The 13787-nt window shown below is 49.8% G+C and overlaps 2 protein-coding genes across 2 annotated transcripts in view; one reads left to right on the plus strand and one right to left on the minus strand.

Annotated features, from left to right (window-relative positions):
* The window catches only part of LOC139164763 (transmembrane protein 14C-like), a 352287-nt gene that overhangs the window by 194225 nt on the left and 144275 nt on the right, over positions 1 to 13787 (plus strand). The gene's annotated exons all lie outside the window — the stretch shown is intronic.
* Positions 925 to 6706, minus strand: LOC139165455 (uncharacterized). The gene is made up of 3 exons (XM_070748629.1): positions 4843 to 6706; positions 3186 to 3212; positions 925 to 1560 (listed from the first exon to the last, which is right to left on the minus strand). The coding sequence occupies exons 1-3, from the start codon at positions 5461 to 5463 to the stop codon at positions 925 to 927; spliced, it is 1284 nt and encodes a 427-aa protein (XP_070604730.1). The 5' UTR covers positions 5464 to 6706.

Here is a 13787-nt window from a genome sequence, read left to right on the forward strand (position 1 = left end):
CGCTCCAAAATCTTACTTAAAATAATAACAACCACAATAGCAACAGCAGCACATTGTTCCCTTCTCCTGTGTCTGGGGTGGTGGTGACGGGCCTAGACCATTTGCTACGCCATGTTTGCAGTTGGATTGCAATTCAGAGAGATTCGTTCTTTTCTTCCTCTTCCCCCAACCGACCTTCCAAGCAAGCAGCTCCGAAGTGGAAAGAAAGCCTTTTGGGGGGGCGGGGGGGATTTATTTTTCAAGCCAGCCAAAATCCCACTGAAGGCCAGGCTTTCTAAGGTGAGGCAGCCTTTCCAGGAGTTACCTCGCTTTGTCACCAACAAGGCAGCATGGTCAAGGACGCCAGTCAGGGGTATTCTGATCTTGGCATCCATCTCTCTCACTTTCTTTCTCTCTCTCTCTCCTTCTTTCCGTCCCCCTCTCTCCTTCCTTCCTTCATTTACTCTATCTCTTTCTTTTCTTCCTTCCTTTTTTCTTTTCCTTCCTTCCTTCTTTTCTCTCTTTTTCTTCCTTCCTTCTCTTCCTTCCTTTTCACTGTCTCTTTCTTTGCTTCCTTCCTTTTTGCCCTTCCTTCCTTTTCGCTCTCTTTTCTTCCTTCCTTCTTTCTTTCTTCTCTTCCTTCTCTTCCTTCCTTTTCTCTTTCTTTATTCTCTTTCTTTTCTTCTTTCCTTTTTGCCCTTCCTTCCTGTTTTCTCTCTTTTCTTCCTTCTCTTCTTTCCCTTTCTCTACCTTTCTTTTCTTCTTTCCTTTTTGCCCTTCCTTCCTTCTTTTCTCTCTTTTCTTCCTTCCTTCTTTTCCTTGTCTTCCCTTTCCTTCCTTCCTTCCTCCCTCCCTCCCCCTCTTCCGTCCCTTCTCCCTCCACTCCCCATTAACAAAGCAAAGGGCTATTATTATTTTTTTCAGCATTAGCAACCGGGAGACAATTCAACCATCGCTGCCGGCCTTTACGGAGGCCGTACTGGAGCCTTGAAACGCACCCTTATAATTCCCATCCTCTAGCGGGGATCGGGAGGAGGAGGAGAAGCGTGGCAGGGCGAGGACTGGGGAAAAATAATAAAAGAAGAAGAAGAAGAGACGGTAGGAAGCCCCTCGCCCGCCCCCCTCCCAACTCGCGGGGCTCCTTACCGGCACGTCTTCCAGCGAGTGAGGTATCGAGTGGATGGGAATATCTCCTAGTCCAGAGCTCAAGCCGTGAGGTCCGTGCAAGAGGTCTTCGTGCCGCCGGTAATCCCTCCGGGGATCCAAGCCGGAGAGCTGGTGGGGAAGTCCGCGGTGCGTATGCAAAAGGCCCGTGTCCTGGTTTTGCCTCTGTCCCGGCCAGCCCGGGTGCTGGGGCTGAGGCTGGGCGTGCAGAGGGTTCAAGCTATACGGGTCGTTCACGTGAGCGTAGGGGTCTTGGGACTGCGGGTAAATGGGCTGGTACGGCGGCGGGAAGTAAGGGGGCTGGAAGTCAGCGTTCGGGGTGTGCGAGAGCGGAGGCGCGCTGGTGTAAGGGGACTGGCCCACACCCCCCAGCTGGGGTAGCCGGGCTGTCCCGTTGCTGGTACCGTCGTGGCGGTCCTGGTGGATAAGAACACGACAAAGGGGGGAACGGGGGAATCCGAGAGAGAGAGAGAAGGAGGAAGAGAAGTCAAAATCGAACGGTGGATTAGGCCGAACGTTTTATCACCCTATTAAAAAACAAAACAAAACCCTACGAGATACAATATTGGCGCTCAGACTAAGAGTCAAAAGCAGCCTTCGAGATATTCCCATCTGGCAGAGAATAAATAACATTTAAATGGAGCTGCGTGATTTTACAGTTAACAAACTGAGCGGGGAGAAATAGCAAAAACTCCAGTGGGAGCTCAGTGAGGCGAGGCGGGGGGGGGGGGGGGCGACCAAAATTATCCTACTAAAGGTGCAAAGCCAGAATATGTCTTTCTTTCTTTCTTTCTTTCTTTCTTTCTTTCTTTCTTTCCTTCCTTTCCTTTCCTTTTTCTCTTTCTTTCTTTCCTTTTTTCTCTCTTTATTTATTTTCTTCTTTCTTTCTCGCTCTCTTTCTCTTTCTTTCTTTCGAGTGGAATAAGTGTGCTTTCTCTGTCTCTGCTCGTCTGTGGGCGTGCGTAACCTTTGTTTAAAAAAAAAGCCTACGGGCATCATTGTCAAAAAAAAGAAGAAGTGAAAGAGAACAAACAAATACTCCCTACCTTTAAAAAAAAAGTGAAAGTGCACCAGAGTTGCGTTAGTCTTTTCTTGGGCCCTGGAAAAAAAGACACCCAAAATGCCATGAAAAAAGCACAGCGGGGGTGGGGTGTTTGGGAAAGGGGGAAGGCAATACTGTACTTAAATATAACTCTGCCGTAAATCAGCCTTTACAAATCTAGCATTGGGACCAAAATGTGCTGTTTCGTTGATAGGAATCAAATCCTATCCTATATAATACGGGACACCCAAACCTCTTAGGTAATGTGCGCGTGTAAATGGCACACTGACATACACAGACATATATCCACGTAACAAATCGTATTATTATTATTATTATTATTATTATTATTATTATTATTATTATTATTATTATTATTATTATTAGATAAACGACAAGGCAGCGAAATTAAGAAGAAGAAGGGAAAAAAACAATTGGGAAACACAAAAGATGAAGCCCGAAGGAGGAGGAAAATACAAAAGGAATTTTAGCTTCCGTACCACCGGGACTTCGGCACGTTATGAAATTATAGCCCGCAGGTACGTCTCAAGGAAATTAACAGACGTTCAAATAGAAGCCGGGGGGAGGGGGAGGGGAGAAGTAGAGGGGAAATATATATATATATATATTTAAAGGTGCTGTTAAACGCCTTGGACTTTTAGGCTCCCCGAGGAGCGCGGTTAACCCGGGAGAGGACAAGGGCGGAAAGAAAGCAGTGAAACCCAATCGGAAGAGGAGGGGGGGAAGGCAAAGCAAAAACACAACACAATGGACGGGTGTGGAAGCGTGGCTGGGCTTTTGTAGTTTACTCGAAGCAAGCCACACACACAAAAAAAGTTAAAAAAAATAAAGGACCGTGAGAAGCTTTTGCAAAGGGAGCAAAGGAAGAGAGGGAGAGGGGTTCGGCGGGAGGTGACACCCCAGGAGATGAAAAAAAAGCATGATGAGTGACCAGGTTCCCACCACCCACCCTAGATAGAGAAGTCGGAAGCACACTCACCATCGCGGAGAAACTGTGAACTAACATCTGCGCGGTTGCAGGGGGACCAAGTCAGGGCCGGGAGAGGGGGAAGGAAACAAAAAGGCAGAGAAAAGTGGACTCTTTTAGGTCTGGCTCGCTCGCCCGCTTCCTAGCCGGACTGTTCTTGATCTGTCCCTCTCTCTCTCTCTCTCGTTCTCTCTCTCTTCCTATTGCACACGAGCGCTCGGTCTCTCTCTCTCTCTCTCTCTCATACACACGCACGCACACACACACAATGGAAGGAGCCCGGGTCTAGACCACCCCGAGTCCCAAACGCCCAGACTTGTCCGCCAGCCCTGGGCGAGCGCGCCTGTAATCCATCAGTCCGCAAAACCGAATGCCCGACGTTTTCTTGCGGGAGCGAAAGGCGAGAGCCGGATCCTTTTTGGCGTGAGAGTTCACGATTCAAAGTTGAAGCCGGGTGCGCGCTCTCGGGCGCTCGCTCGGGCGCGCGCGCGCGTGTTCCTTAATCCGTCTGCGGGTGGTGTGCGTGTGTGCGCGTTGGTCCCCACCTCTCTCTCTCTCTCTCTTTCTCCCCCCTCTCTCACCCCCCTCCCTCCTTTTACTGCTGCACGTGAGTTCCTAAATGAGAGAGAGGGAAGGACGGAGAGATAGAGAGAATGAGAGAGAGGGAAGGAGGGAGGGAGAAACAGAGAGATAAGGAAGGAGGGAGAGAGGGAGGGAGAGGAATCCGCAGCCCGCTTTCCTTCAGACTTCCCACTAGCAGATATTCATGACTATTAATACTACACGAATACTTAATAAGGGAAGAATGGCTGGCAATCGAGCGTGAAGCGAGGAAGCCAACTCAAGGCAGGGGCTGTTCTAAATGACGTCCATTGAAGGAAGAGCCAGTGTATCTAATCAGGGGTGGGGGGAGCGAGCGAAAGAGAGAGAGAGAGAGGAAAAAAAGGGGGACGGGGGGGAGAGAGTCATGCCGCCGCTGCGTCTGACGAATCACAAGAAAGGGGCAACATTTTAAAAGGTTGCAGGGCAGGCGGAAGAGAAAGAGGGAAACGGGGAGAGCAAACGGGTGGGAGCGCGAGGCAAGCCAAGGCAGGCAGAGTCAAGAGAAAGAAGGCGCGGAGAGAATGTGCCGGGAAAGAATCTGGAGAGACCAGGGGAAAGGGGAAGAATGGGGAAAGGCGCTAGGGGAAGGAAAGGAAAGGAAAAGAAGGGGAGGGGAGGGGGAGGGAGGGAGGGGAGGGAGGAAGGAAGGAAGGGGAGGGGAGGACAGAAGAAATAAAGAGGGAGAGGGAAGGAAAGGGAGAAGGAAGGAAAGAAGGGAGGAAGGACACAAGAAGGAAAGAGGGAGAGGGAAGGAAGGAAGGAAGAGAGGGGGAGGGGGAGGGAGGGAAGGAAGGAAGACAGGGAGAAGGAAGGAATGTTGCAACATAGTGTCCAAAGGAAGGAAGGAAGGAAGGAAGAGGGAGGAGGAGGGGGAAGGGACGAAGGAAGAAGGGGGAGAAGGAGCCTGGAAAAGAGGGCAGGCGTGCTGAGAAACTTGCAGAAGCAGAGAAGGGCGAGGGGGGGGGAGCGAGAGAGCGAGCAGGGGTTTCCCAGCAAAAGGGGAAGCGCAGCAGTCGGGAGAAGCGGTGCTGGGAACCCCGCTCAAGGGGAGGGAGAGGCGGCGCACCTCGGGCTGCGGCGTCGGCGGCGTCTGGGCGAAGTCGGGCGCCTCAAAAGCCAGGGCTAGCAACTGCCGGGCTCCGGACCCCCTCTTGGCCCCAGAGCCGCCGCTCTCGGGCTCCGGCTTGGGGTCCCCGGCTTTCAGCTGCCTACTGGGGGGTTCAGGAGGGTCGGGCAGTTCCGCGTCCTGTTGCGTCAGGTCCATGACTCCAGGGCCCGGAGGAGGAGGAGGAGGAGGAGGCCGGATCCTCGGAGTAAGGGCTGTTCCCTCCCTCCTGGGCGCGGGGGATCCCGTCTCCCCAAGGCGCTCAGTGCTCCCCCCCCTCCAGGGAAATAGGGGCTCCGAAGCGCCTCTCCGCCTCCGGTTGGAGCCCAGAGGAGCCTTTTCCTCCCCCCCCCCTTTCAGGAACTGAAGCTCGGGAAAGAGGGTGGGAGGAAGGAGGAAAGGGGGGAGAGAGAGCGCGCGAGGGAAAAAAGGGAGGCGACTGCCGCTTTTACTGGCCCTGACAAGCTCGGGCTTCCCAGGCTGGGCCCAACCCGTCCAACTGGCTGGGCAGCCTCGACTCACCGCCAGCGAATCCGGGGGAAAACGACAGGCCCGTTCCAACTTCTCCTGCCAGCTTATCATAACAAACAGGCGGGGAAAGCAGGCCTCGGCACGGCTCCTTTGGAGCGCACCTCTCCAGAGGCCGGAAAGGAAAGGAAACCAACCGCGGGTCCTCGCGAGCTGCGGGGGTTTTGCCCCCCGCCGCCCTCCGAGGCTGCTCTCGCCCCAGCAGAAGGCAGCCGAAAGCCAAATGAAGACACTTCTGAGGTTTTGTGGTTTTCATTTTAAAGAAGAATCCGGAATCGGCGGAAAAATGAAGGGTGGAGGCGCTTCATAACACCAAGACAACTAGACACAAGAACAGTTCTTTGCCAAACACCGTCACTCTGGTAAACCAACAATTCCCTCAACACTGTCAAACTCTTTACTAAGTCTGAACTATTATTACTACTATTTCCCCCCATCATTCCTGTCACCCATTACCTGCCACTTGCGACTGTATGACTGTAACTTCTTGCTTGCATCCTTAAGATTTGTTATTAATATTTGTTTCCTCGTTGCTTATTTGACCCCTATGACAATCATTCAGTGTTGTACCACATGATTCTTAACAAAGGTGTCTTTTTCTGTTATGTACACTGGGAGCATAGGCACCAATGACAAATTCCTTGTGTGTCCAATCACACTTGGCCAATAAAATAATTCTCTTCTATTCTCTTCTATTTTTACTATTCTCTTCTATTCTATTCCAGAGTTGCGCTTCCAATGTCAAATCGCGTTTGGCAAAACAAAACACGTGGAAGCCAATCAAAACACTTCGTTAAAAGTTTTCCAAAGCTGCCCCGCGGCCCAGCTTAAAATAAATAAACACAAAATATAATCGGAGGGGATTTATATTTAGCCTTAATCTCGGCCCTTCGACTTCAAGGCATGATTTACCTCAGAAATACAAGCCTCGGTGCGGCGATTCCCGAGTAAACTGGGACAAGTAAGGTAACTAAACTTCCAGCAGCCCGGGTCGATTTTGAAGCCCTGCTTATATAGGTAGGTTGAGCCGCTGATTCTCGGAGACAGGCGAAGCCCTCTCGGATCCTAGGCAAGAATCAGCCGAGCGCGCACCCTACACCCCACAAACATCACTCTGTCCAGACGCCCCAAGTCTCACCTCTGAATCCACCAAACGTGGGAAGCCACCAAACGTGGGAATCCCCACAGCCGGCTTTTGGAAGCCTGGGCGAAAGGAAAACGCTTTCACCCGAAAATGATTTTCACAACTTTCACAATTCACACTGTTCAATGAAAAGAGAAAACCTGTCCTGCATTCCCCCCCCCCCTTTCCAAAACAACCGTTAAATCTCCACACCAATCGACGCTGGTTTTCTTAACTAATCTTCCAAATTTGCTCTCGACTGATTCTCTCTCTCTCTCTCTCTCTCTCTCTCTCTCTCTCTCTCTCTCTCTCTCTCTCTCTCTCTCTCTCTCTCTCCTCTCTCTCTCTCTCTCTCTGTATCTATCCCTCTATCCCTCTTTATCTATATCTTTCTATCTCTCTATCTATCAATCTATATCTATCTATCTATATATTCTATCTATCTATCTCTATCTATCTATCTTTCTATCTCTCCCTTTCTCTATTTATCTTTCTATCTCTCTATCTCCATCTCTCTCTCTCTTTCTCTCTCCCTCTCTCTCTCTGTATCTCTATACCTCTATCCCTCTTTATCTCCATCTCCCTTTATCTATCTATCAGTGTGTGTATGTGTGTGTGTGTGTGTGTGTGTGTGTGTATATATATTCTCTCTCTCTATCTATCTATATCTATCTTTCTATCTATCTATCTATCTATCTTTATCTATCTATCTTTCTATCTATCTCCATATCTCTCTCTCTCTCTCTCTCTCTCTCTCTCTCTCTCTCTCTCTCTCTCTCTCTCTCAATATATATATACAGAAGGCAAAACTGTAATGTACGCGCTCGTGTTTATACTGCACACCTAAAGTAGGGCTGCAGTCGAAACAAAGACACCCCCCCCAAAGAATTCGGAAGACTCAAACCCAAGGAAAGATAGTACCTATCACAAAGGAGAACGCACTAGCATATTTAACCCTTATCTTTAGACTTGCACGTGGAAGGCGCGAGATAATTTAGCTACTTTTCCTGAAGCGACCCCACGTTCTGCCTTTTCATAAACACTTTCCATTCGACCAAATACTTCTCATTTCTTATACCCTGTAATACGTCTGGCACCCTATAGGCACGGATTTACCAACAGCTTTTTTTCTGGCACCTTACTTAAGCGGCGCTTCTCTGCTACTCTCCACACCGTCTGAATTACTCCCACCCGTAAAAGCCTACGAAGCTCCACACTTTTGGACTTTCAAAAGAGAGCTTTAAAAGCCAACAGCTGACTTCCTGTCAACGAGGCCATCCTTCCCTTCCTCTTCCTCCTTTCTTTCTAACCGAAGGGTTGAGACGCACACGGAATCTGCAAGCACCAGGGGACGTTGGACGCAGAAATGACAACTATCCACAGCAGAGATCTCTCAAGTCTGCAACGCCAGACCTGTGGATCCAAAAGACTACAACTTTTTGGACAGCGGTGGGGTGTCTCTCTCTTTTTTTGGGGGGGGGAGCTCCTGGGAATCTCGCCACCGGCTAAACCCCATTTGTAATTTTCGTCACTTTGCTCTTCCGCATTCACTTTGCTCATCCATTCTTCTCGACCCTTCCTTTCCCTGTCGCTGGTTGGGATACGGAGCCTTTGCAGGAAAATCAGCGTGGGTGTATTTTCTTTCCTCCCCTCCCGGTGCGCTTCGGCAAAGGTCTGGGTTTCCCCCACCACCACCACCTAAAACCACCCATCGCACAGGCGTGCATCCTTCGCCTGCCCCTTTTCGATTCCACCCGCCCTCGCCTCCCCATTTGCCAAGTGAAGAAGTTGCTCTCCCAAAGCTTCGCTGTGGCGCCGCGAGACGTTTTTCCAATCGCAGCTGGCAATCGTTCTTTCTTTCTTTCTTTCTTTCTTTCTTTCTTTCGTTCGTTCGTTCGTTCGTTCGTTCGTTCGTTCTTTTTCCTTCTTTCTTCTTTCACGCTCTTTCTCTCTTTCTCTCTGTCTCTCTCTCGCTCGCTCGCTCTCATTTAGAGAGACGGGGGTGGGTGGGAAGAAAGGAATCCTTTTTCCCAGTTGCCCCTGTCCGCCGGAAAAGCGCTTACCTCACATTCCTCATACTTGATATTATCCGTCAGTTTCCAAAGCATTTTCATGGATTGGCGTGGCGAGAGGCAAAAGAGAGCGAGAGAGGAGGGGGCGGGGGGAGAAGAAAGCGAGAAGGGAAAGAAGGAAGAAAGGAGAGGAAAAGGAGAAAGAGAGAGGGAGGAAGAGAAAGAGAGAGAGAGGAAAGACGAGGCTGTTTGTCCTGCCTGCCTGCCTGCCTTGCGCTCTCTCCTCTGGCATCCAGAGCGCGCCCGCCGCCTGAGTGGCTGGAACAGGAGGCGGAGGCGGAGGCGGCGGAGGAGGAGGAGGCGGAGGCGATCTCCCGCGCCCGCTCGGAGATCTCCCTCTAATGGTCGAAAGTTTTCCCTTCTCCCCCTCGCCTTTCAACTAACCGCCCCAGTCGCCACCTCATTAGCATAGCAACCCTCGGCCAATTGGCTCAGCAGCGCAGCCACTGGCCCACGTAGGGCCCCCGGGGTCGCCACTCGCTCCGCGCCTCTGACTCCTTTAGGTTGCGGGGGGAAACCCCTTTTTTAAAGCGCAGGGGAGAAGGAAGCGGGCGCTTCTCTCTCGGGGCGTCCCGGCTTTGGAAAGCAAAAGGCTGCTGCTTTGGAAAGCGGCCGCACCTCTCCCCAATGTTCCCAGGGAGACCCGTGGGAAACCTTGGAACTTTTCTTCTCGCCTAACGCCTTCCCAAGATTTCTTCCGTCGGAAAGAGCGTAGGAAAAAAAAACCTTTCCAAAGTGATGTTTTCCGATGAGGTCTCTCTTTTTTTTCTGTTGGACCAGCCTCCCCGGGTAGCTCTTCTCCGACTCGAAACACACACCGCAACCTCTTGCAATTTCATTCTTTGGACACTTGGAATTTAAGGGAAGGCGCCTTGATTCCCGGGGGATCTGCCCGCCTACCTGCCTACCTATCTACCTACATACCTACTTATCTCGTCTCTCTGTCTGTCTGTGCATCCATCCATCCATCCATCCATCCATCCATCCATCCATCCATCCATCCATCTATCTATCTATCTATCTATCTTATATATATCCTCTGTCTGTCTATTCTATCACCCATTTCCTCCCACTTAGGACTGTATGACTGTAACTTGTTGCTTGTATCCTAAGATTTTTATTAATATTGATTGTTTCTTCATTGTTTGTTTGACCCCTGTGACAATCATTAAGTGTTGTACTTCATGATTCTTGACAAATCTATATTTTCTTTTATGTACACTGAGAGCATATGCACCAAGACAAATTCCTTGTGTGTCCAATCACACTTGGCCAATAAAGAATTCTATTCTATTCTATTCTACTCCACTCTACTCTACTCTATTCTATTCTTATATATCTCGTCTGTCTGTCTGTCTGTCTGTCTGTCTGTCTGCTTGCCTGCCTGCCTGCCTGCCTGCCTGCCTGCCTGCCTGCCTGCCTGCCTGCCTGGCATCTCTCTCTCTCTCTCTCTCTCTCTCTCTCTCTCTCTCTCTCTCTCTCTCTCTCTCTCTCTCTCTCTCTCTCTCTCTCTCTCTCTCTCTGTATATCTATCTATCTATCTATCTATCTATCTATCTATCTATCTATCTATCTATCTATCTATCTATCTATCTAGATATGCCTTATATGCCACCCAACACCCAAAGGACTCCGGGAGGCTCACAGCCAAGATACACATAACATGCAATATAAAACCCCTCCAAAAAACGGTTTAAAACAAATTAAAACCAGGAGTTAATTTTTTAAAAAAAAAAAACAGTAGCCGCAAAAAAAAACCCTTGCGTATCTTAGTGGCCTGATCCCGTAGACCCTTATTTAAAAAACACCTTTCTCCTCGTTCTCTGGATATCCTTCAGTTTTTGGGGGGGCGGAGGGGGGGTTGTTTGTTTTTTTGTTTTAACAAGAGCGCCTCCCAAACACACGCGCGTGCTTTCTTGCTCAATACCAACACGTGAAATATGCGCGATGTTTGTCAATCCCAATTTTTTAGCCGCCAGGAGGAAAAACACGCAGTATTTTCTGGGCTTTTTTTTTTTTAACCCCGATGAAACATCCACCCACCCTAATTCAATACCTTAAGACACATTTGTTGCCTGTTCACATATACGTGAAGGACGTGAATCGATCCTTCTGTGCTTTTTCAGCTAATCGGGAACAGTGAGGGTGTGTTCCCCAATTCTCCAATGTTGTGTTCTTTGGTAGACTTACTTACACTCGGTTCCAAAATAGACTAGTCGTTAGAAGCACTTTGAACAACAGGTGGTTTCTGGGGGAGCCCAGACAGGTAGCAGCATTCAGACTGAAATAAATTTGACTCCAGGCCACAATGTTTTGTGTTTTTTTAACAGACAATTGCTTTCTGCTTCCTTAAGGGACAAAGAGAGGTGAACAGAGCCAACATGACTCAGGGGGATTTAGGCTCAAGCAGTGAATTAAAGGCAGAGGGGTGGGTTTCCCTAACCAGGTTTCCTTTTCTGGTCGAAATCAGCTCTGTTTTCAAGGCTGGGGCCGTGAGGGTGGGGAGAGAAGCAGGGAGAAAGGCACATTTGGCGTGCAAATCGCCCAATTTCGGCCGGATTGACTGGCCGGGAGATGGGAAAGAGAGCGCCTAACTTCTACCAAAACAGGGTGGACCTTGGTTTACACCTCTGCTTCGACTTTATTTCCTCCTCTATTTCATTCAAAAGCTGTTCGTTTGGATTTATTTATTTATTTTTCTTTCTTTCTCCTTTTCTTTTCTTCTCTTGTTTTCTTTTTTTCTCTTCTCTTCTCTCCTTTTCTTTTCTTTTTTCTTCTTTTCTTCTTTTCTTTTGTTTTTCTCTTCTTTTCTTTTCTTCTTTTCTGTTTTCTTCTTTTCTTTTTCTCTTTTTCTCTTCTCCTTTTCTCTTTTCTTTTCTCTTCTTTTCTTCTTCTTTTTTTTCTCCTTCTTTTCCTCCTCCTCCTCCTCCTCCTCCTCCTCCTCCTCCTCCATTTACCGCTGTTGTCTCATTGCTCATGTGTTTTATGCTAATCCAAATTGATTTCTGATCGGGCCTTGTCACGTTTCAGCGCAACCAAAGCTGGTGCAGGGGGTCTCTTAAAACCAAACCTCTTCCCTTATTCGGACCCCGGCGCCGCAAGCCCAGAAGCGTTGCTGGAGCTGCCCTTTTGCCGCTGCGTCCCACCCTCTGTACCTTCCGCCGAGGAGACCCGCATTTGCGAAGGAAACAGCCTGGCGCGCAGCGAAACCTCCCCATCCCACAACCCAGGGTCCCCAAAACAGCAGAAATCTATCTTCCTTGGGAAAGCTAGCTGTAACTAGCCCTCCTCCACCTCCAACAAGGGCTTAGAAAGATGCGCCAAATTAATTGGGAAGCAAAATGATTTCGGATTCTGAGGACCCATCCGGAGATTTAGCAGGTCTCTAAAGCTCAAAGGTAGCCCCAAATTTTTAAGCAGACAGCTCAAGCAGGCTGCTGGAAACTCTTCAAGCATCCGGAAGTTTAGCACCAGACCCAAGAGCCCGCGCAACCGGTTTCTGTAGCAAGCTTCCCGGGTTCTGGAGCACCTGCCCAATTTCTGTTTGGTCTGTTTTTTCCCCTCTCGCTCTTCTTTTTCCTCTCGACTCCCCGCTGAGTTAGTGGCGCTTTGCTCTCCCTCATACCCTCCCTCCCTCCCTCACCCTCTCGCTGTCTCTCCCGCCCTGTCTCTCCCTTTCTCTCTCTGTCTCCGTCTGTCTCTGTCTGTCTGTCTCTCTCTCCCTGCGTCTGTCCGTCTGTCTGTCTATCTGTCTGTCTGTCTCTGTCTCTCTTTCTCTCTCACTGCGTCTGTCTCTCTCTGCGTCTGTCTCTCTCTGCCTGTCTCTCTCTCTGTGTCTCTCTCCCCCTCTTTCTCCCTGCGTCTCTCTCTCTCTCTCTGCGTCTACCCATCTGTCTGTCTCTTTCTTTCTCTCTGTGTGTGTCTATCTCTCTCTTTTTTCTCTCTCTGCGCCTGTCTGTCTGTCTCTCTCTTTCTCTCTCTCTCTGCGTCTATGTCTCTCTCTTTCTGAGTCTGTCTCTCTCTTTTTTCTCTCTCTCTGCGCCTCTGTGTTTGTTTGTTTGTCTGTCTGTCTCTGTCTCCCCCCCTCTCTCTCTTTCTCTCTTTTTCTCTCTCTCTCTGTGTCTGTCTCTCTCCCTCTTTCTGAGTCTGCCTCTCTCTCTTTTCTCTCTCTCTCTCTGCGCCTCTCTCTCGCTCTTTCTCTCTCTCTCTCTCTCTTTCTTTCTCTCTCTGCATTCAAATCCAGCCGTGGGGACAGGAAAGCTCGATCCGAGGCCCATCCTCACGGCCGCTGTCAGGCGAGTTACCTGCGCGCATACACACACACGCACACTTCTCTCTCTTGGCTCGCCGTGCCTTCCAGCGGCGAGGCTGTTGCGCCACTCGGCTCCCAGGCACTAACGGGAGCGGAGGATTTCTCTACCCCTCGGGGTCACCTCAAGCAAGATGCCGAGGGTGGTGCGAAAGGGGCTTCTGGAGATCTGGGGCGGGGGTCTTTCTGAAGCTGGGCCTTTCTTCCAGGGGGACCCACAGTGGGGTAACTCTGCCCTGCCTATAGATTGGCTGGCTAGGCCTTTGTGGGTCAGAATCCCAAATCAATTTTAAAAAGGGGGGAGCTGGTAATGGTAAAATGAACATGGCAGGAGAGCTTCAGACACGCTTTCGGGTGGATCGAAAAGGGACCTTGTGAGGTCCTCCCAACGTTCTGGAGGGGCATCGGCCTCCCGGCTGTTTCTTCTTAATTGTGTCAGTGGAATCGCCGTTTCTAAGGGCCCCAAGCCCGTAACGGAGCAGTTGTCTGTGGCTCAGGCCTCCAGACCGGGAAGCGGAGGGTTTCTGGGAAGCCAAGGCAGCCAGGTAGCCCTCTTTTGACCATCCCTTTAAAGTTGATCTGCCCGTTTTAGACTAGTAGAAGGGGGCGGTGTCAGCCCCTAGGTCAAAAATTGGCCTCCAAGCCCCTGTGGCCTTTGATCTAAGGCTTGGCGTTTCGTACACCTGAAATGCCATTCTCTTGCAGTACCCAAAGAGAGTTTGCTGAAAATTTGCAGAGTCAGATGCAATTACAGTTCGATCCTTAAAAAAAATAATTCTAAATTGAAATATTGGCACTTTCGGCTACTGACTTTCATAGGAAAAAGCCTACGACGCCGTTCGATGCCTTAAAGGTTTGCTAAGCCCTTCTGCGA

Source organism: Erythrolamprus reginae, chromosome 3, assembly GCF_031021105.1.
Source record: "Erythrolamprus reginae isolate rEryReg1 chromosome 3, rEryReg1.hap1, whole genome shotgun sequence".
In the NCBI taxonomy this organism is placed as follows: domain Eukaryota; kingdom Metazoa; phylum Chordata; class Lepidosauria; order Squamata; family Dipsadidae; genus Erythrolamprus; species Erythrolamprus reginae.

Bases quoted from the DNA above. Each gene is read 5' to 3' on its own strand.
- LOC139165455 (XM_070748629.1), bottom strand. From the start codon at position 5,463: ATGATAAGCTGGCAGGAGAAGTTGGAACGGGCCTGTCGTTTTCCCCCG. The intron at 3,213-4,842 runs GTGCGCCGCCTC...GCAACCGCGCAG, and splicing joins CGCCGACGCCGCAGCCCGAG to ATGTTAGTTCACAGTTTCTC. The intron at 1,561-3,185 runs GTGAGTGTGCTT...CTTATCCACCAG, and splicing joins TTCACAGTTTCTCCGCGATG to GACCGCCACGACGGTACCAG.